The following is a 23,393-nucleotide window of genomic DNA, read 5'->3' as shown; positions in this document are numbered from 1 at the left end:
TCATTTTTCGACAAAAGTTTTCCTACCACACACAAAAAACGACACTAGCTTCATAAAATCACACCAAAGTGGGACCTTTTGGTTGGTCAGGGAGGAGCGTTCCACTGCTGTGGTGCAATACCCTTTCTAATCACTCGGAGTAACAAATTTTTGGACCCTTTTCTCGTCATCTATAGAATTTTTCTTTTGCGTTTCCATTTACGGTTGAAATATTTCTGACATGCTACCCAAATCTGTTTCATCGGACATTTTGTTAGAGTAATGAAAAAATTTGCAGAGAACAGTCGTGTGTCGGACAAAACCCTCTCGGCCATAGGAGACAGATGCAGCTCCATTCGCCATCTGTACGTGACAGACTGTGCTAGAATCACAGAAATTTCGATGAGGTCATTTGCCCTGCACAGGAGTCTGGTTGTGATCAACTTAGCCGACTGTATCAGGTGGGGTCAGCCTCAAACTCAAATATCAGCCGACATTGGTCCGACATTTAATGGTTCCCCTAGATGAAAACTGTTTTTTTTTAGATCCGATCCCTGATATTTTATTCAACCTCTGACTTGCACTGAGGTTGTTGGTTAATTGATAATTAGTTTTGCCCGAAGCTTTTAAATTTCGCTAGTTGATTGGGGAGGGTTCTCATGCTTGAGGGACCGATTGCTTGAAAAATTTCAACCAATCAAAATCGCTATGCGTTCCTATTGGCTAAATGCCTTTCTCACAAAATCCAAGTCAATATTAACAGAAAACGTATTAAATCAGTAGAAAATGATCAAAAATTTTACAAATTGCGGGTTACAACCGCAATACTATTCAGATAAACATCAAGATATATGAGTTCAAGTTCATAAGAATTTTTCAGTCTTGAAAATTCATCTGCTTATTATCTATCTAATCGGTCAATATTAACACTAAAATGGCCTGGATTTATTTTCTTACTTTGAAATTTTCGGGATTTACTTTGAGATTTTGAATACTCAGTTCTGATTGGCTGAAAATAAGCTAAAAATTAATTTCAAGCCATCGGTCCCTCAAGCATGAGGGACGCCACCTAGTTGATTGGCTTGTTATTTTGCAGTATATAACAGTTTTTAAAGATGATTAATATCGTATGGGGGATAGCAGCTTAGATCTATTGTATAGCAGCTATCTAGCAGCTTAGCTCTATTATAGCTTGGCAGCTTAGCTTTTTATAGCAGCCTAACTCTATTGTATGTTAACAGGATAAGTGATACTGCAGTACGTGCACTAGTGGAGGGTGCGAGTGGACCGATAGTGCGTGAACTGAATCTGACCAACTGCATCCGAGTCACAGACGCGTCCATCCTCAGGATCTCGCAGAGGTTCACATCACTCATGCCCCCATTGTATTTTTAACACCTAACTATACTACAACTAGAGCATGTATGTTTCCTCAAGCGTGCAGCTTTATGTAATGCTTAACATCATTTTCGAAAAAGGTAAAACGAATGCTACTAAATGTATGAGGTTTTACAAAAACACTTGTGACCATATAATATGCATTCAAAACTTCAGTTTGCGATTATTTTAAGCTGCTATTTTTTTTTCAGATGCACCTCCCTGCGCTATCTGAGTTTGTGTCACCTGGAACTGCTGACTGAGGCCAGCATGGATTTCATATCCCATATCAAGACACTCCACTCTCTCGACGTCACAGGCTGCAATGTACAAGACGGGGCAAGTGGATTCAGTACTCCCACATTGAAGTGCAAAAAAAAGACACTTTACAGCTCCAAAGTCTTTAATTGTTTGGTTATTGTGATTAATCACTCTGCTGATTCTTGACGTAAATCTGAAACCAGCGGCTCATTTAAATGGAAGAGTTTTGATACCTGACCACCCCTCTGGCTCTACTGTGCTCGTTACACTAGCGAATTTGCAAGCGTTAGTGTATTAGTACAAACCTAATTTTTTTCTAGCCTAACTCTCAAATAAAATTGTTTACACTAGCGTCAGCTTAGTGTGTTATTATGAACCTTCTTTTTTTTACACTTGCGTCAGCTTAGTGTGTTACTACAAACACAATGAAATCATTTTTTTCGCGTCTCCGGCGCAGTTGGTCTGGAGCTAAAGAATAAGCGTAGGACGGCAAACCTGAGTTCAAATCTGACAGGACCTGTTTTTTGCAAGTATTCCGTTGCAAAAAATTGTTGTCTTATTATTTGTCTGCTTAGGTTTTATTGGCTTAGTTGTCAAATTGTAGATATGTTTGTTTTGTTTTCGCAAAAAAAAACATTGTAGTTGCTTTTAGTATTTTAACTTATTTTCGCTGTTTTGCAAAACTTGCTTCGCATTTTTTTTCTTTTTTTTATGGTTTTTTCGTTAAAAACTTTCTTCTGCCTAAATTATTTCGGCCTATATTTCATCAGCTTAGTGATCTTATATAGCGTCGTTTGATGGTCAAATAAGTGGTTCGCGTGCGTGTGTGAATGTTTTGAGATGGAGAGGGACTTGAACTTTTTTTGTTAGTTTTTATGTTTTTTTTCCACTGAAACTTGGTATTTGAAGCTTGGTTCTTCCCATAATTGTTTCACAATTTTTGTCTTGGCATGTTTTTTTCCAATGCTAGTTTCACATTTCCTGTCTTGGAATGTTTTTTTTTTTCAAAACTAGCTTTATTTATTTTGATAAATCTAGTTTTTCTGGCAGCTCCGTTTTTTTATATTAAAAATGTTACCGATTGTATTTCAAGTGGTGCGAAGCTCCGCTTCGCCTCTGTGTTTACATTATTCGAAGAAACTAAGTAAAGTTGAAATTTGAAAGGCTTATTATAGATATTTGTGTATTGTATTGTCGGACAGCCTAAATAAAACGGTTTTACCTTATAAAAAGCAACTTTGTGGTTTAAGGTAATATCCGGATTAAGGTAAGTCCATGTTAAAACTTTCATCAGTCGGAAACATCAAAACGATGCTTTGATACAAGTGGTCATATTGTATTGCTGAATTTTTCGATAATTTTGATACGGCGCGCTTGGTTGTTGGTACTTATATGCTTGCGATTAGCGAGTTCAATCAAATTGGAATTTTTTCGGGTTAACAACCAGTTAAACAACATCACTGATTAATTTCACCAACAGGCATATCTGGTCAACAGATACATTTTAAGTATATAAGGACTTCAAATTCCTGTTTTAACCGAAATTAATGTTAAATTTAGTCGTAAACCAACCTTGTTTTTTTTTTGTTTCACCATAATGTTTCACAAAATATTTTTTATATTATTGACGTGGTTAGTAATGACGGATTTGATCGAGTTTTCTTATTTTTCAAGTTATAAGACTTCAAATTGCTTTTCTCAACACTGGTAAAAAACCTAAACTTTCATTGAACGAAGTGAAAACACTTATTTTGGTCGTTTGGTTTGTTTTTTTTTTGTCAGAAATTTAATTTCGCAATTTAATCACTCTGAAATTTGATTTTTTCGCAGTTTGACTTTTCGTAGTTTGACAAATTGTTTTCTCCAATTACGAAAGTGCGAATGACGAAAATAAAAATGAATGAATTTAAGTTTCGTAATGTTTTTTCAAATTTAAGATTTTCCAGCGGAGTTTTATGAAAAAAGTTAGTCAATTGTTGAAATTCAAATAGTTTTCTTAGAAATCGTTTTTTTTTCGGCGTCCTTTAGTTCATCGACACTTCTCATTTGGTTATGTTTCAAAATAATATAATCTCTTAATGGCTTCAAGGTTTTGGTTTGTGATACTTGAATTTCTGCCAAAAAACACGCCTTTGGGGTCGAAAATAAAATGCGGAAAAATTTTTAAGCTCCTAACAAAAAATGAAGTGATTTCTACACAAGCCCAAATTTCTACTGTTATTTTCTAATCCATTTTTTAATCGTAGTTCTTTTTTTATTCTCGACGTTTTTTAATTTGAGTTTGGATTTTGCTCTCCTTTTTCTTTTTTTTTGCTCTGGTTGACGAAGTGCAGCATTGCCTTGGTGGAGGAAATGTTGCAGCACCTCTAACTCTGACCAACTATCTCACTTGAAAACCAGTGACTCAAAATGGTTCTAAGAAAAATAAAATTCAACGTTTCAGCACATAATTAGACCGTGAAAATTATTTAAAAACTACCAATGCAACAAAAACAGTCTGAAATCAGTGTGCAATAAGTCCTTAAAAATCCCGAAAACTTTTTGTCAGAGAATCAATTTACCAGTAAACCGAAAACTGGTGGTCTTTTTCAGAAAAGAGAGATTGGATTTTTCTTGCATCATTGAATTGCATAATTGCAGGAAATGAACATTCAGATTAGTACAATACAAATTGAAGTAAAATCGGTTTTTTCATTAACTTAAGAATTCCAATTTGTATAGTATTAACTCAAAAACATTCACCTTTGTGAATCTTTGAAAAGTCTTTTTTGTTCAAAGATTTTTTCTGAAATTGGTGTAGCTAAAAACTGATCACAAGCTTAATGTAATGAAAAATGCGCCACCTGAATAGCTGCGAACGTTCGTTATCAAATTAAGCTCAAATCTGAAATGTCTTTGTCAAAAATCGCCCTTGAAAAAACCTCTCTCTTTTCATCTTTTGGTAGTCGACGGTGAATTGTTTGTCCAGTTTTGCCTCTGGTCCATTAATATATTTCCAGTTTTTCTCCATCCAGTCAATGAGGGTTTGGCCAAGTAATAAGTTCAATCAAGCAGACAGCCTGCAGCTACCATTGTTGCACAGCTGGCTTAATATGCGATATTAATTCAACCAAATAATAATGTGTATGTGAACGTTCAGGCTTAAGCTATTTAAGATTAACGTGAACCGTGTTTACTAGATAAAGTTAGTTTATTTAAAGTTTTTTAAGCGCCAATTCGGTAATCAAAAACTTCCAAATGCAAAAATTTTCTGGAAAGAAAATTGAAAACTTTTTGAAATTTTTTTTTCGAATTTTTTTTTAAAGATTTTTTTCGTTTTTCTATTCATTTTTCTTGAAAAACTGTTTTCCAATTGGTCTATCTTACTATGACTGCCGGTTCTATGCCCAAGTTCTATTTTTTTGCTTAGATCTTTTTATCACACCACGCAGAAAAACGACACTAATTTAAAAAAAAATTGTGTTTTTTTTCATACTATGGTCGGAATATTCTGTGCTACTTGCACATTCACCGGCTATCTTTGTTATTTTTTGAAAATTAGAGCTTATTGTGGCTACTCAACATAACATGCAAATATACCTCTGAGCCTCAAAGTGACTATTTTCCTTGCCCATTTCGTCCATGCCAATTTCAAGAATAACGATTTACCATTTAAAGCCAGGTTAAATTTTGATGTAGTCAACCAATGGTAGTTGTTGCATGCAACAGGGTCTGCACAATCTGAGTGGGTGTAGTCACCGACTGTCGCAGTTGGTGCTGGTGGCCAACACTCAATTGAGTGACCTTGGGGTGCAGAAGCTGGTGAGCAGTGTGCCCAACATAGAGAGCATCAACCTCTCCTTCTGCGTGTCACTCTCAGACGGCGCCTTCAAGAACATCGCCTACTCTTGCAGGCGCCTCACTGTACTCGGGCTAGCCGGATGCACGCTCGTAAGTCGCACTACACCATCATTGCTTCCAAATCCCCTCATCCTATGACATTCACTGCAGTTCCACTGACCGAGATTCTGAGATATCGAATAGATGTAGACATTTTTTAAAATCACCTAAATCTTGGCAAAAAAGTACTGTTTTTTCACTTGTTCGCTTGTTTACAGAAAAATGCCATTAATGATTATTTGATTTTCAGATATTTATAGTTGTGGCTTTCGAAAAGCTTGTGCCATGCTTACTGTTTCAAAACTCAAGATGTTTTTTGCATAGTATGTTTGCAGGTGGGAGACATGACTCTGCAGTACATCAGTGGGGCTTGTCCCTTCCTCACTCAGCTGGATGTGTCTGGCATCGTGGACCTCACAGACAAGTCCCTCAAATTCATCCGCAAGGGGTGCAAGAGACTCAGAGTCCTCATCATGCTCTACTGCCGCAACATGACCAAGTGAGCACACATGTTCAAGTCTGGTAGCTATTACAGAACAAACCAATCTCGAGTTCTCAATTTCTTACTAAATAGAGAATTTTTTGCGACTCTTTATCATATATGATATTTTTTGACATTACGCCCTCATGTTAGAAGCAGATAAGCTGTTTTTTCGATTTTTGAATTTTTTGTTTATCTCAAAGTTTTTTCTTATTTTTATAATAATAATAAATTGTTTCCAATATAGGTTCATATTGATCAATATAAATTATATAAATTACCACTTGAAAGAACCCAATCTAGAAGATCGTCATTAGGCAAATTCTGCCTGTTTTCAGACGTTTCTGAGCGCAAAAAAAGAACAGGTTTTAATTGGGATGGTGGTGTAATATCACCGTTTTTTTGTTACAATAGTATAGAATGAATGTTTTTAAGACTATAGAAATAAAAAATTATTCAGTTAGAAATTAAAAATAAAGTTAATGTGACAATTTTGGTGAAATTTAAACATTGGACATAACCGATACAATGAGAAAAATTGTAAGTTTATTAACTCTTTATTTCCTATTATTGTGGTCTCTATAAACTTATGGAGAAAGTTGTTAATTTCATTCCGTGTCATTTTGCTAATTTTTTCAAAAAAGTCGGAAAACGCTTTTTGAGACAGTTGTAGAGTTTTCGTGTTCTAATAACAATTGAAAATGTATGGTGTTTTTTAGAGTTGATCACTAATTTATTTATTCGTTTATGATTATGATGTAATTTTAATAGTTCGTCAGATGCGATTGATTTGTTGAGAGTCACATATTCACTTTCACTGCGAATAATTTTACAGAAGTTTTAAGAGTTTGTATAAATGAAGGTCTTTTACATTATATATTTACATTTTTTCCTGCAAAACTCTAGTTAATCTGTTGATGTTGAGATCAATCTTGTCAAAGTTTGATTTGGAAGTCGAACCTTATATTAGCACGCCATATTGAACAACAGGTTCAACGTAAGTTTGGGAAAACTGGTTGAGTTGCTGTTCATTTAAAATCTTTAGCAATTGATAAATCATTACAGAATGTAGTTAGCTTAGTATTAACAATATCAATGTGATCAATGAATTCCAGTTTTTTATCGAGATACGAACCCAGATATTTGAAAACGGATTTTTGTTCTATGTTTTCGTTGTTCATTTTAATTGAAGCGTTGTTTTTTTTTTTCATTCCAATTTGTGAACCTAACTCTTTTAGTTTTATCTAAGTTCAAAGTCAGTTCGCTTTCCTCCAACCATTACTTTCGTTTTGTCAATGCTTTTTCATGGTTTTCAATCAGTATTGATTTTGTAGTCTGAGTTTGAATAGCTGTATCATCGGCATAGAGATAGACATTGAGTTTTGGTATATCATTAATAAACAGATTGAAAAGTAGAGGTCCTATGATTGAGCCTTGCTGGACTCCGTATTTTATTTTTTGAATTTGCAATTTGATTCTGTTGATGCCTACAAACTGTTTCAATAGTTTGGTTGATCCAATCTAATCGAACTTTTTCTGCTAGAGAAGCAAAAGCGTCAACAGTACTTCTTCTTTGTCTAAATCCAAACTGAGTATGGTGTAATAGATTTTGTTGATTAACAAAATCTAAAATTCGGTTGTATATTAATCGTTCTAGTGTTTTTCAAAAGACAAGATTGATATTGGTCTAAGTTAGAAATTTCGTGTTCATTTCCTTCTTTATTTATAGGTATCTATTTGGCTATTTTTAATGAGCTCGGAAAAATGTTGTTGTCAGAACTTTTTTAAAATAAATGAGTTAGGACAGGCTCCAGTAGTTCCCTTATTGATAGAATGTAAACATGATTGATGTTACGGCAATCCAGGCTAATTTTCTTCAAAATTTTCAAGATTTGTTTAATTTCATATCTTGTCACTGGTCTCAAAAACATTGACTTTTTGACATTTTCTTCTACTTGTCTGTTGTGTGGTTTATGGAAAGCGTTTGGTAATTTTTTTGCCTAAATTCGCCAAAAAAATTGCTGTATAAATATTTATCTGAGATAATATTCTCTGTGCTGAAACACTTATTTTTAGCACTCCCAGTAGGATTGTTAATCAATTGAAAAAAAATCCTGTTTGTTTTTTGCGGCCTGCGTCTGCAGTTTGTTCTGATAAAAATCTTTTTTCTTTTTTCCATCAATTTTTTGTAAAAAAAAACTTATAAGCCTATTTTTGTTTCGTGCTTTTTTAACTTGGTTATCAATCCAAAACGTTTTGTCTTCATTTACCTTTTTTTGGTTTCTCAGGGATAAATTTATTCAAGTTGTCAATAAACATTGCGTGAATTTGAGTAAAGCCCTCCTCGCAGCTTGAATTATTCGCATTTTTTTCTAAGATTTTGAAGTCATTTTTCAAGCTGGTTTTCTATTTGTTCTACTATATCTTTTCTGTTGAGTAGGTGCCACTTTCTAAAGAGATAAGTTTTTTTCAGTTTGATCATTTTCACCTGCCACGTTTAAACGATAAATAATCGAAAAATGATGTGAGATCACTGTTTTTCATACCGCACTGCTGCCTTTACGACTTGAAAAGATAAATCTATGCATGTTTTTGACTTTGTTGTTACCCTTGTAGGTTATCAATCCTTGGTATTCACGCAGAATAGTTCATTCCCCATCATTAAGCTTCTAAATTAATTTCGCTTTTTTGAGCATCTCATACTGTTCGTTTCTCCGCATAATATTTGATATGATCCTGGATCAACCACAAAATATCAAGGAATTCTTGTAATTTGGTAAGGTTCTGGTTGTTGGCCGCTTTCGCAGGAATGTACACGCAGGTTAAACTTATTTCAATTTTACTGTTCAATTCCAAAGTTATCATTTGAACATTTTTTTCCTTAAATTTTTGCTTTATCTGATATCGAGTATCCTCAGGCACAAAGATACCTACTTCTCCACCCTGTTCTTCTCATCATTAGTCTCGATATTTTTGTAACCTTTTAATTAGAACATTAATTTTTGATCCTCCGGTTTCAATCATGTTTCCGTTACACATATAGCTAAACTTAATTCATGCATTAGTTCAGTTTGAACCTGCAGCTCATCGATGTTTTTTCTAATTGTACGATTATTTTGAAGTAAAATTGTTTTTTTTTGGTATTTTTTGTTGCTCCTCGTTTTACAACCTCGTTTAAAATATCTTTTTTTAACCCAATCAATTCCATTTGTAATCACGGATACCCTCCTTGCTGGTCACTAACAACGGCATCCAGGGTCTCATCCACAATTGGCTCTATAGCTTCTTGAATAATCACTTTCGAAAGAATATAATCAAAGCTTTAAAATAAACTTAACTTTTTAATATTCAAAGGTCTTCAGAAGAAATTTAAATTTCAGTTCAAATTCATGTTTTTTAGTTAATGGCCCTCATTAAAAATGTGATGGCCTAATAAAAAATGGCACAATTGGACAGAACCTGAACCAACAATTAATTAAAATCTAACTTCTGAGAAAACGAAAATTTGGTGCCGTTATGTTTATGAAGGCTTATGAAGATCTCGAAGACTTATGGCTTGGTTTCGGAAATGAATTTGAAAGAAAGCCTCTAACCACCAAATTTGAAAAATATATATGGAGAAATCCAATAATTCTGAAAAAAAACTCCTAATAGATGAAAATTAACTTCAATGAAATTAAACTTTTATAATTTTAGAGGGACGGTGAGCAAACTGAAACAATGGATCGAAGTGGTTGAATGGAGTAGCAACATCCCCCCACCCTCATTCAAGCTGCACCTGAACTCAGTGGCCAATTTGGTGCCCATTCCACAGTTACCCTCCCAGCCCCACCCACACCCCAACAATACCAGCCATAATAACCCACCTCAGCTCACGATGACTAAACCAGTCAAGTGATTACTAGTAGTCATGCCTCAAACTACCAAGAATATCGGAACAAACTTCAATCACTGATCTAAAGTTTTCTATTACCTTCAATTTAGTAATTAAACAAATGAAGACATTCAGTTTTATGACGATGTTACCCGAAGGTGGTATAAATAACCGGATATTGAGTTTAAAAATTCGGACCCAATATTGGCCCAAATAAGACTTACTTCTTTAGTTGAACTCGAGGAAATATGGATTTGAATATAAACGAAGAAATGAAACGCAGGTTTGCATTCCTCGCGATATAAAACCATAAGTCAGTATTCAGGCGTAAAATTTTGGATGTAAAGAAAGTCCGACATAGTACTTAATATATTTTTTAGTTCAAAACATTTCTTGAAACTCAATTATTTGCACCATTACAGGAACGCATAGGAAGGATTTTCGACTAGATCCTAATTTCTGGGTCAAAGTTCCATTTTTCCTGATTTTTACCCCTTTTTTCCCTATATCACTTAATTTTTTATGCTGTTTGTCGCTTGTTTACACATGCACAGCTAGGTGTGATACTACAAGGCTAATATGTTTTCCGGCCTAAGTCGCAAATATCGGGAAAGCTAATTGTTTCATACAACAGTACAATAAAAAACTTATTTTCAGAAACTTTTTTGCGAACATTTTGAGGTGATTATTTACACACAATTTGGCTTAACACTTGGCAGTTTACCTATTCCGGTTATTCTGGTTGCTTTTTGTTCCGACTTTTGTAACGAAAGTAACGGAATATTTGTGCTCGTGGTGGGTTTTTTTCTTCAGACAAATTTCGACCTTTTAACTAGCAATTTTTGACGGAACTTTTTTACATCATTCAAAAACCGTTGTTGCCCTAAGCTTAAATTTTAAAAGATTTTTCTCCTGTGATCATTTTTCGTAAAGTAATGGGGGCTTCAACATTGCCATTTCGGCCAATTTGTGACAACTAACGCGCGATATGTTACGCGCTATTAACGTGTAATCGGAGATTTAATCTGTCTTTTAAATCGTTCAAAATTGGTTCAAGGAAGATAATATGCCATAAATGATTTGTTAATAAAGCAAAATTTTTCACTTTGCACGTAAAATGGCGTGTGGGAGGATGTTTTCATTAAAAAAAATCTCAAATTGTTTAGAAAAAAAAATTTAATTTTTTTTTTTTTTTACATTAAAAGTTTCCATGTTATTACTGCTCCATAGACCTTAAAAAGGCAGTCGGAACAATTAGGGTTTTGCCCTGATAGGAGCAGACTTGTATTATTGTTCCGACTTTCGATACGAAAGTAACGGAATATTTGTGCTCGGGATCGGTTTTTTTCTTCAGACAAATTTCGACCTTTTAACTAGCAATTTTTGACGGAGCTTTTTTTTACATCTTTCATAAACTGTTGTTGTCCTAAGCTTAAATTTGAAAAATATTTCTCCTGTTATCATTTTTTGTAATGTTATAGGGTCTTAAACATTGCCATTTTGGCCAATTTGGGACAACTAACGCGCGATATGTTACGCGCTATTGACGTGTAAGCGGAGATTTAATCCGTCTTAAAAATTGTTCCAAATTGATTGAAAGAAGCTTATTTGCCATAACTGATGTGTTACAAGGAGCAAAATCGATCCTTTTATACTTTATATGGCGTGTGGGCGATGATTTTCATTAAAAAATTCAAGCTTTAGAAAAAAAATTTAATTTCATTTTAGTACGTTTAATTTTTTTAAGGTTTTTACTGCTCCATAAACCTTAAAAGACAGTTGTAACATTCAAGTTTTTGCCTTGATGCGAGCATTCTTTTTTTTACATTCCAAATTATTGCATCCAAAATGTGTGTTTTTTGTCTTCTTGGCAGCTCCTTTTAGCCGGTTTCTGAATGCGTCAGTGATACCATTGCTTAGAGCAGTCAAATTGAAAATTTAAATTTCCGAGGACTGTGGTTTACTTCCTGCAGAGAGTATTAACATTTCAAAATTCACAAGATTTTGCATATATTTTTGTTTTCTATTTTAAAACTTTTCAAACGCTAATTCTGTTTTTTTCCTTTTCTGCTTACGACGTGCAGCTACGCATCTTTGTTGCAATTTGTAGCCTCGCTTCGGAGTCAAAAATTAATTTACTGTTTTATTTTTTGTCGTATGATTTGCTACAATTTGTTCAGAATGCTCTACAGATCTTTGACATCTAAACAGAAAACAAGAATGCACGTATCAGTGCAGATCCCTGAATGTTCTGACTGCCTTTTAAAGTTAATGCATTAGTGTTTGCTTTAAAAATGATAGTGATTGTAACATTAAAATTCAAAACAGACTAATTGTATCAAGGCAAAGCCCTGAATGTTCCGACTGTCTTTTAAGGTTTATGGAGCAGTAATAACCTTTAAAAAAAATTAAATGTAATAAAATAAAATTATTTTTTTTTTCAAATTTGAAAAATTTTAAATAAAAATCATCCCCCCACCTGTCATATAAAGTACAAAAGGACAGATTTCACTCCCTGTAACAAATCCATTAAGGCAAATATGCTTCTTTCAACCAACTTGGAACAATTTTTCAGACAGATTTACTCTCCGCTTACGCGTTAATAGCGCGAAATGTATCGCGCATTAATTATCCCAAATTGGTCAAAATGGCAATCTTTAACCGTCATAACTTTACAAAAAATGATCACAAGTGAAATATCTTTTCAAATTTGAGCTCAAAACAACAATACTTTTTGAATGATATAAAAAAGATTCCGTCAAAAATGGCTAGTTAAAAAGTCGAAATTTGTCTGAAGAAAAAAAACCCACCCCGAGCATAAATATTCGGTTACTTTCGTACCAAAAGTCGGAACAAAAAAATCTAAATATTAAAAATTATCCCCACACAAACTAGTAAGGAACAAAATGGTATTTATGCCTGTAGCAAATAATTAAGAAGACCAAATCGCATGCCTGAGAACAATTAGCGGGGATTAAATTTCCGCTTACGCGTTAATAGCACGAAACTTTTTGCTTGTCATTTGTCACAAATTCCCCTTGCGTGTAAATCTATCTTGGAAAATCCGGACTGTAATTAACAACTCCGCCTTATGCAACACCGTACAATTAAAATAGGCTAAAGCGATAAGAAAAATTAAATTCTTTTCGCGGGAATTTAACTGATTCGCTGCCCGGAAATTAACCTTAAAAAAAGAACTAGGTAGGCATATATTTTCAACCAACTGAACTTTCTGTTCGTGATGTTTTCACAATTCTTTATTTTCACGTGGAGCGTAATTTGGGAAGAGGGAATCAATTTACTTGACATTGAATTCAGATCAAGCTCTGTAAGAGAGTTGTTGATATATTAGAACTGCTATGCGACGTTTCGTGAGCCAAAGCACTTTTAGTTCATTATTTGCCGTTGGCTTACTGCCATGAAGACAAATTGGTGCTCGACCTAGCTTAAAGCAAAATTGACGTAAGAATAAAAATAAACCTTGTCAACGCAGTTTTGCTCCTGGTATACAGAACATGATATTTTAAGCAAACTATTTCAACTCCCGTCAAATGTCTGTGATAGCTGATCTAATCCTTCAAAAATAATAATTGGGTGCCTGCAAAAACAAGGTTGAAAAATGGTTTATAGCAATATCTCGACAAAAAGCGAGTAAAGCGACCAACGAAGTGCTAATGAAGTTGAAGAACATTAGAACATTCTTCGGCTTTACTTTTGGCACCAACTATCATCCTTGTACCGATCTATTATCATTAGTCACCTTATTCGTCACCTATTTTCTTGCAGCGGGATCTTCTTTGTTTAATTTTTTCAGGTTTATTTGACAATCTCAACCACAGTTTCAAAAAGGGTGAATATTGTCTAGCATGTCGTCTAAGTGACCACAAGGCAGAATATTAAAAAGCAACAAATTGCACGCACAGTGTTGCATTTAGTAAGAGGAAAATGATTTTCTGCATATAATGATATTTAGGGGCTGAGAATGAACAGAATAGGGGGTGGAGTATTGATTGAGGAACAATGACTTGTTCAGATAGTTTTTTTTAACAAAAACCTTACGAGGCCAAACTATGCACTCGATAGGCGCACAATTTTGTGTCTGTATTTGCCTGGATTCCAGTGACAAATCTTTAAGAATTTTTCAAAAGGTAAGAGGATTCCACTTACAAAATTTACGTGGATTCTGCGTACAAATAGCTTTAACGTAAGTTTTGTCACACATTAGTTTTGTTGCGGATTCCGCAACAAACAAATAAAGGTAGTAGTTCTGGATTCCGCAAATCAAGCGGAATCCGCAAAAGTAATTGGATTTCGCAAATTTATGCGGACTCCGCTAACAATTTGCGGATTTCGCAAATATTTTGCGGATTCCACTTACAGCCGCGGGTTCCATGACAGCTTAAATTTACTAAACACATATTTTATAATAGTTTATGGATTCCACAATCTGTTCCGGACTCCGCAAGTTTTCATGATGATTCCACAAAATTTGTAGCGAATTCCGCAAAGTTGCAGTTTTTGGACGTCAATATATACTAATTTTTTGAAGGGGGAGCGCGCCTAACGTGCCTCAAAAGGCACGTTTTGGCCTGATTTTTGAAAAATCTGCCGGCGGCACATAAATTGTGGTAAAAAAATGGCCTGTATAGTGGTTTGGTAGAGCTCTGGTATCTGGTAGAGCTTTGGTAATCCGCCCCCCCCTCGAGAAAAATCTGGATCCACCCCTGGCCCTGTCAGTTTTTGGTTTTGTCGAGAATAACTAATTTGAAAAACCTGCATGAATGGCTCAGCCCAAATTTTTTTACTCTTAAAAGTTTGCACTCGGAATAGTCAAATTTTTAATTTTTTGATAGTTTTTTTAACTTTTAAATGTTCTTGAAAACTATCCTGCCATACCTGAGATTTTGGGTTCAATTCTCAGAACGGGTTATGAGAAGCTCGTTAGTCGGAAAAGTAAGAAAAATTGTTGTTTTGCAAGTTTTTTAGAGTTTGTTTTTGTCTTTTCTCAAAAAATACCTCAAAAATCTGAAATTTTGGGTTCAATAAAAATTGCAGGTTCCGTGAATTCTTTCAAAAATCTGAAATTTTGGGTTCAATAAAAATTGCAGGTTCCGTGAGTTCATACAAAAAGTTAAGATTCTCGGAAATGTCAAATTTTAGTTTGCTGATTGCTTTGGACTTTTCTCGCTAAACATCCTCTCAATTCTGATCTCATGAATAAATTCAAATGCACAAGTTGTTGAAATTCCAACTTCATAATTGGCCATGCCAAGTTGATTTAAGAAAAAGTAATGGTTCAAATAAGTCGAAGTTTCGAAACTTTGACAGTACTTATTGCCTTAGGCGAAAACTCCTGGGCCAAGTCTCAGGTTCTGTTCAATCGCGAGAACTACAATTTTCGTCTGCTTATGTGCCCATAACCTGTCTTTTTCAGAAAAGCATTATAGACTTTTGCAACTGTTTTGACCATTTTCTAGAGTTTTTGGCCGTTTTTAGAAACTTTTTGAGTTCTCTTAAAATTTACACAATCAAATCTGAGACAGAAATTTCATTTGAACCGGTTGAGATAATTAATCTTGCAGAAGCGGCGTCTCCTCCTTAACTTTCCTATAAAAAATTATCTTTTCAGGAAAATTTATAATCTTTCAGTTTTTTAGAGAAACAAGTAAAGATTTGGTCAAAGTCCAATTTTTTTAATCACATTTTTCGTGCTGCAGCAGTATAAAAAATTCATTCAATATCAATTACGTACCTACATCAAAGTCCCTAGCTGTTTTTTTTATCGAAACGTCAGAAAATTTTGAATCACCTTGTTTTTTTTCAACATCTCAGTTTTTTTTCGACTGACTGTTTCTTAATGTTTGTGTTGTATCGCAAGTGGTGCGAAGCACCGCTTCGCCTCTGCGTCAAAATGTGCACTACACGTAGATTGAAGTTTGAAGATACCTGCGGGTTTTGCTTACATAAACCAGTTTCTAATAAATTGTCCCTCATTAATCGGTAAAATCTAACTTTTAATGACAATATGACAAGTCAAGTCACCATTAGAGGTAAAGAAAAATTAAACAATGGCTGTCGACAAACTCGTAAATCTTTCAAATTTTGCTTTGGCAGCTTATATTTTATGCTGCTTATCTGTACTTCACTTCTCTAACGTTGTTCTAAAACATGTGAACTTTAGTGACATGTGACTATTTTTTCTTTACCTAAGTCGCAAAAAATGCTGCCACTCTTGGTGGCACTTTACGGATTTTTGATAGAATGTGGTTTGAAATTCGAATAGTAATAATTTAACTCAGTTGATGCATTTTTAAATAATTGAATGAGCCGAAAAAAGCTATTTGTTTTCAAACAAAATAACGAACATGAAAACTTGATTTCAGAAAAATTATTAATCAATACATCTCGCAGTTTTTCGAAATGCGTAATTATACATAATGTGTTTTAATGTTCTTAAATTTATTACTTGCAAAGTTAGTGTGGATGCCTTCAGTTTTTTATAATCCCAATTGCTACTTGCAAAGTTGTGCCTATTTTTATTTCGTACCTTTTTCGCTGCATCGAATTGGCAATCTATTAGCATATGTAACTGCTTTTTTGTGACTAGCGTTTGTCGATTCTGTAGCGTTCGTGGATGACAGGTAACGGCGTGAGACTCTAAATCTCGAGAATGCAGGTTTGAAGCCAATACTTAGAAAATCTTTACTAGTTCGAGGCTAATTTCTATTTTTTTCTTATTTTGTCTTCGCTTCTGTTTTTCAAATTGTAGTTGACAAAATACGTTTTCAATCGTCCAGGCAGTCTTTTTCATTCGTAAAAAAGTTGCAATAAACCCGACTGTTAAAAACGGGGAAGAATTTTGTATTCGAGTGTGTTTTAGTTTTCTTTTGTACGCCACGCAAGATCACGTACAACAAATAAATAGTCAAGTAATGTAATTTTAATGCAATTTCAATTGTTTACTTTTTCGAAAATGAGTCTTATTATTGAGAAAAATGCTTTCAAATTTTTGAGTTTTAGTGGAAGTTCTGTCATTAAAAAAAAACTTTCTTGCTCGAAATTAGACTGAAGTTTTTATTTTGGTGGTGAAAATCTGGTAGCGCAGTTTTTACTACGGCAAAAGTAGTTTTGGAGACTGCATTGAGCGCCCTCCTGGCGGAAAAAAATTGAACATAAAAAATATGTTAAATTTGTTCTGCAAATATCTTTTTTAAAAATGTAGAACATTTTCTCCGAGAGTTCTGAAACAAAAAGTGTACATATTTAAATCTTCGAATAACACCATTGTCGCTTATGTCTAATTGGTTAACGTTTTACGTGTTCGTATAGGTTTCTCATCGCACTATGCGCAAAACACGACACCAATTTCAAGAATTTTTTTGTTTTTATAAATCTTGTCATAGCCTTCTGTGCTAAGGGGACAACAATCAACTATCCTTGTTGATAGATCTGAATGGACGTTGTTTTTTGATTTAACGGAAGAAAAAAATTGTGAGTGATTTTTAGTTCCCAAAGTGAATTCTAATTTGTAGTTTGCCTGCGGATTTTTTAAACCTTGATTCGAATTTCTCAATTGGGGTTGGATATTTTTTCGATTTATTGAAATGGTTCAATTTTTAATTTTTCTTGCGTTCGCTTATACTTTTCCAATAAGTTTTCAAGAAGGGTTTAAAAAATTCCTAGCCTAATAAAAAATTACGTATGATTTGATGTCAAACGTTTTGGTTTGTTACAAACAAAAAAGTGGCAATCCATGTTTTTTCCACACATTATGCGATATTCAAAGGAAAACTCATTTGAGATATAAAATAGTGCAAAAAATGGAAATTTATTCAGTAAACGTTGATATGCAGATGCAAGCAACTTAACTTTCAAGATCTTCACGCTGATGTTATTTGACTCAAAATTTATCGTGAAGGTCTCTCCAGTGTAGAAAAAGCTACTTATATTTCAAAACTAGTTGTTTTCTGATGATTTCATCGGAAAGTCGGGAAGATGTAATTGTACGTTTTGGCCAGAAGTTTTTTTGCCAAATATTTTCAATGATATCAGCATGTTGGAATTGAAAAAATTCTAAATGGATTTTACTTTACAAGGAAAATATCAGGAAACTGGAAAACAGTAAGATTGATTCAGACGTTTTGAATTAACTCAAAAATTTGAAAGTTGATTCAAACCATCGAGTGATCAATTACGCTGAAGCACTTTTAGTCGTGAATTCGGCTTAAACATTTTCCAAAAAAAATCCGAGGGTCGACAAAAAGAAACGTTTTCATTTTTTTTTCAGTCTAATTTTGAGCAAATTAAGTATGCGAGAAGATCTTCTTTGAAAGAAAAATTTTCTTCAACATATCAAATAAACTAGTGTTTTCAACAGAAATAAAAAAAGAGGCTTAATATAATTTGTGTTTTTTTTCTCAATGTTCGGAGACAAGTAATCTGATCTGGACTTTGCTTAATTCACTAACGCTCTTTTGAAAGTTTTCATAATTTAAGTCAGACGATTTTGTGCTAATTGCAAAGTAACTGGCTATTTGGCTACCGTTGATAATGTCGTGGGATACTTATACGAACAAGCTTGCAAGCATTGTGTTATGTTACTAGTGTTTTTTCTTTCGATCCAACTTGCATATAATCGTTTTCATTTCAGAAAACTTACTGCTGCATAAAAAAATAAGTTTAATGTAACTTGTCTTTTTTGTACTTGTTAAAATGTTCCTTTGTTACAACTAATTCTACTTAATGTACAGATAAAATGTTGGTTGAAAGTGAATTAACCTCAAAGTTAAAACACTAAAAAAGGAGAGAGCATTCTCTCCGACGGAGAGAATGAATGTACCAAGGTCATAAAATAAGTACCAGTTATAATAAATAGCAGTTAATTATAAAGATATGATTAAAATACTGCAATTCACAACATTCCCTTTATTAGAAAAAAAATTTAACTAAAGGAAAGGTAACTGGCCCTTTTCTCTCACTGAAAGAAGCTGAAGAGAACTTTAATACTAAGTAACAAGATACTCCAGTACGTTTTTCTTACACGCAAGATTAATGTTCAGTAAAAGTAAGCAGTAAAACTAGTTTCAAACCGTTTAAATTTGACGAAATATACCATCAAAAACATAATTTAATAGCAAATGAGTGATGAAATTAATTAACACTGAATATGCACTAGAATTTTTTATACAACGTGGGAAAATGACAAGTACTATGAAAATAATGAAGTTTTAGGAAAGTTATTCATGTTAGTTTTTTTTATCTTCGAGACAAACTTTTCTAGTTCGGCGTTGAAAAGTTCGCTGTCCAAGTCCTTTAATTCATTAAAGCTGTTCAGGGCCTCCCTTAGTGACTAATCCGTTGAGGAAAGAGTAATTGTGTTCGTTGATGAGGAGTCTGAGGCATTAGTTGAGTTTTCCGGAGATTCAATTGTGAAAATGGTGGTTTTGTTATCCAAAGGAAGTGGAGTGGGGATTGTTTTTTCAGAACCTGTTTGTTCGTTACTATCAAGCGGAATTGGGTTTAACGCTGATCCAGTTTTGTCGTCTTTGCTATCTATAATATCTATTTACACCCTTTTACCATAAAATTGGGGAGGTCTTACATTTCGGCTCGAGCGTCGGAGTACAAAATCATTACCTTTATTAGTGTTTTTTTCCAAACAAGGTTCTTGAGCAGCTGCTTTATCATCCGAGGAACCAACAATCTCGTAGATGGGGAAGTCGATCGATGTGTCCCTCTCTGTTTTCTCCCGTAAATCCGAAGGATGTTCCGGATGTTTGGTTTTCGAGTCTGGTGGGAGTTGTGTGGTTGTGTGGGGTTGGTTCGGACTCCGTCCTCCGGAAATACTGATCGAACAATCCAGTGGATCAGAAGACGAATCTTGGCCCCTTAAAAAGCTCGTTTTTTATGTTGCTCTGAGTTATTTGAGAGACAAGAGAAGGGATAGAGGTTGTCTCATATTGTTGTCTCATATTATCCGAAATAATATGCTCTCTAATCACATCTCTGCAAAGGAAACCTCCCGCGATCCACTCCCAATCGCTAACATCTGATGTGTCCGATGGATTAATCATTGATTCATCACAGTCTAAGTAACCTGCGTTTGATCTTTATACTTTGTTGCGTGTTGGTCTGCTTTTGGCTGGCTTGGTTGAGGGGTTAGACACTCTCGTCCTTGTGTTGTTGTCTGATGTAGCTAGCTCCGTCTATAATCTAGTCTTCGGACCGGTTTTCCTCGTAGGTTGGAGTTTCGCTTTGGTAGTCTGCTTTGAACCTGCTTCAAAGTCAGGGTTACGAAGTAATGAGAAAAAGATAATTCCTCTAAAAGACGGTTTTTGTGGATAATATTGATTTCGGAAGTGTGATGCCAGATTTTCTGATGATTTTTACGTCGGAAAGTTCTGCCGTGGTTTTTGATGCGTTTATAATTTTATGGTTGAGTTCTTTGTAGAAAGGGTTTCCATTTATGCTTCCCTTAGTTTTCCGAAGTTTTTTTTGAAAGGATTTTGCAGGGGCAACAGGAAGGAAGACGGCTTTGAGGGATAGTCCGACTCGTACACTTTCTCCAATAGAGACTGTTTTTTTTGGATCATGGTGTCCATAAATCCTTCCTCGACCTGGTCGTCTGATTCCCATTCCAGTGCCCGTCCTTTGCTTAAGATGGATTTCCTTTTGTCTAAAATTCCATCCGATAAACTATTAGAAGCTAGTTGGTTCCAGATCGTATTAGGTTTTCTACTGAAGCGTATTTCGAAGGGTGAGCATTTGAATTTTGATTGAAAGGAAGAGCGAAGATTCCATATAAGTTTTGAGACATTTTGTATTAAAGTAGGTCTTAAGTGTTCGAGGGCCATTGCTAATAACTTAAATTTTACAGTATGTACAACTTTTTTTCTACCAGACCGTTAGAGCAATGGTCGCCAACTGTACAAAATATTAATCTAATATTATTGGAATCGCAAAATAATTTAAAATCCTGACTAGTAAAACAGCAATCATGATCATAGCGGATTGTAATTGGAATACCGTGAAGGTAAAAGTAATCCCGAAAAAAACTCAATTACTGTCTTTGAAGAGGTGGAGGAAGTTTTCTTAGCCGATGGAAATTTCGAGAATCTTACGATGCATAGTTAAAGGTATTTATTCTTTCCCAACTGAAATCCAATGGACCAGCAAAATCGAGATTTATTTCCTCATTAGATTCAAAAAATGGCTGTAATTTGCTGATTTAAGTACTAGGGGTAATGCTTTTTGTATTCTCACCAGTTTGTGTGCATTGGCAACAATTTATCCCGTGGATGTTAATCTGGCTATTTATGTGAGGCCACCATATATACTGTGCGAGATAACTCATGCCAAATTTTTCTGGATGAGCTTTATGTAAGGTCTTCATAACCGAGTTTCTTAAGGTAAAGGGAATTACGAATTTTCGATTCATGTATAATAATCCGACGGATTCATAAAGGTCTTTAATGAATTGGTTCCAGTAGTGGAAACTAGCATAAATCTTATCTACTTTGATTTAAAGCGTTTTAACGATGGAATTTAACCTTGGGCCTTCTTCTGTCAATAAGGCTACCAATTTAGCATTGAATAACGTGTTTAAGTCCATAGGGCGTTCCGGCGGCTTCAAATTTTCAAGATATTTAGTCACTAGTTTTTCGTGTTCAGATAAGATGGGAAATTCGACTGTGACTTGAATACGGGAAGTAGATGGATTAAATACAATTTGATCATTGGACATATTTACAATATTTACCACTGTAAGATGCTGTGGAATAAAAATTGAACTACGACTAACAATTAAAAAGTATAAAAATGCAGAAATTGATAAGAAATGTTCAAGAAATCCGAAGGAATACATCTAGAGTTACAAAGTTCAGTTCTCTAATACTTTAGATTGCATATTGAACGAGTTGATCTAATGAATTTAAGGACTGAAGTGATAACATGAATATGTAATCTTAGGTAATTGGTATTTTCCAAATTTGAACCAAAAGCGTTACATATCAAATTTCCGTTATCGGTTGAAAGTTTTGTTAGTTTTCTTGATTGCAGCAACTACAAACTCTTCGCGGTAAAGCGATAAGGAATTTGTTTTCTTGAGGGAGATCTTGAAACCAAGTCAGCAAGACCTATGTATTTCCCTGCTAAGTGTTTTTTTGTAAAGTTAAACAGTAAAAGACAATCAACCCATCTTGTTAGGCGACTATGATATGTTTTATTTCCATGATTAGATGAGAGTGCCGGAAAGAGGGCTTTAAGATCCGTAATAATTTAAAAATCCGAGCCGTAAAGGTAATTCTTATAGTGTTCGACAGCCCAGACGGCTCCCAAAAGTTCCAATTCATTTGTGGAATTTGGATTTGTGCTGGCTTAAAAATCTCGAAGCGAAAGAGACTGTTTTCCAGTTGTTCCCTTGGAGTTGTTCTAGGGAAGCATCAACTCCAATATGGGATGCATCTGTTTTTACTTTTGTATTTCGCTTAACAACGAAATGTGTGTTTTCAGTAAGATTTACTATTTCTCATTTTATCTTCTCGAAGGTCTTTGTACGTTCCTTGTTCCATAAGAAGGTTGATTTCTTGTTTATTAAAAGTCTTAAGGGACTTCCGAGGGATGCTAACTTTGGGACAAAATTAATATATTGGTTTGTTGAACCAAAGAATGAACATATTTCCTTTAAGTTTTTTGGAATTGAAATGTCTTTAAGGGCCTTGGTTTTGTCGATTAGAGGGGCGATTCCTGATTTAGATATATTAAATCCGAGACAGCCTATTTTTTCGGAAGAATTTACATTTTGATTATTTGACGGCAAAAATAAATTGTCTAAAATCGATAAAATTTTGTGAACGATATTTTTGTGTTTTGTAAAACCTCCTTTGGAAGCAACCAAAATGTCGCCCAGGTAACAATTTGTAAAAATAAGATTTCCGATTTTTGAGTCCATGACTATGAAAAATTCGTTTAGCATATCACCAAAATTGTAAAAGCCTGTTAAAAACTGATTTAAGCCGGTTATGTTTCCGCCTACCAAGCTAAAATTGCACTGACTACTGGTAAAATTATCTAAAGAAAGTTGACTATAGGCGTTCTCTAAGTCTAAATTGGTAAACAATACTTCTCCGGTGGAATCATTTGTGTATATTAGGCTTTGGTATTTGTTCTTGTAAATCTGTTTATTAATGAATTTCGAATCGACGGCTAGTTTGATCGATTTGCCCTTTTTGCAGGTGACAACGATTGGACTAATAAATCTATCCTTGTCGCAATTTTCTAGTTTTTTGATGTATCCTTCAGATTTGAGTCACTTTAGTTCTGTTTCTACAGTCTTGAGTAAATGCAGGGAAACACGTCTACCTCTTAGTTGTATTGGTTTTAGAGGTTCGTGGAAATGGGTGATTTTTGTCTGATTTTTAATTTTTCCAATCTGAAGGAATAATTGCTTAAAAGTCTTGGTTATAATAACTATTTCTTTTTCTTTGTCGGATGGAAAACTAGATTAACGGACTTAAAAGCTCTCTTTTTTATGTAGTGTGGGAA

At 34.4% G+C, this 23,393-nt stretch overlaps 1 protein-coding gene across 1 annotated transcript in view; it reads left to right on the top strand.

The window, feature by feature from the left end:
* LOC134845200 (F-box and leucine-rich repeat protein 13-like) overlaps positions 1–9,964 on the top strand; it is a 43,666-nt gene extending 33,702 nt beyond the window's left edge. The window contains exons 16-21 of the mRNA XM_063862096.1: positions 278–440; positions 1,221–1,340; positions 1,569–1,695; positions 5,326–5,547; positions 5,832–5,995; positions 9,674–9,964. Coding sequence (XP_063718166.1) covers positions 278–440; positions 1,221–1,340; positions 1,569–1,695; positions 5,326–5,547; positions 5,832–5,995; positions 9,674–9,875 — 998 coding nt within the window. The 3' untranslated portion in view covers positions 9,876–9,964. The remainder of the gene's footprint in view (positions 1–277; positions 441–1,220; positions 1,341–1,568; positions 1,696–5,325; positions 5,548–5,831; positions 5,996–9,673) is intronic.
* Positions 9,965–23,393: the final 13,429 nt, after the last annotated feature.

This window comes from Symsagittifera roscoffensis, chromosome 4 (assembly GCF_963678635.1).
Source record: "Symsagittifera roscoffensis chromosome 4, txSymRosc1.1, whole genome shotgun sequence".
NCBI lineage: Eukaryota > Metazoa > Xenacoelomorpha > Acoela > Convolutidae > Symsagittifera > Symsagittifera roscoffensis.
This window is presented reverse-complemented; position numbering and strand designations above follow the sequence as displayed.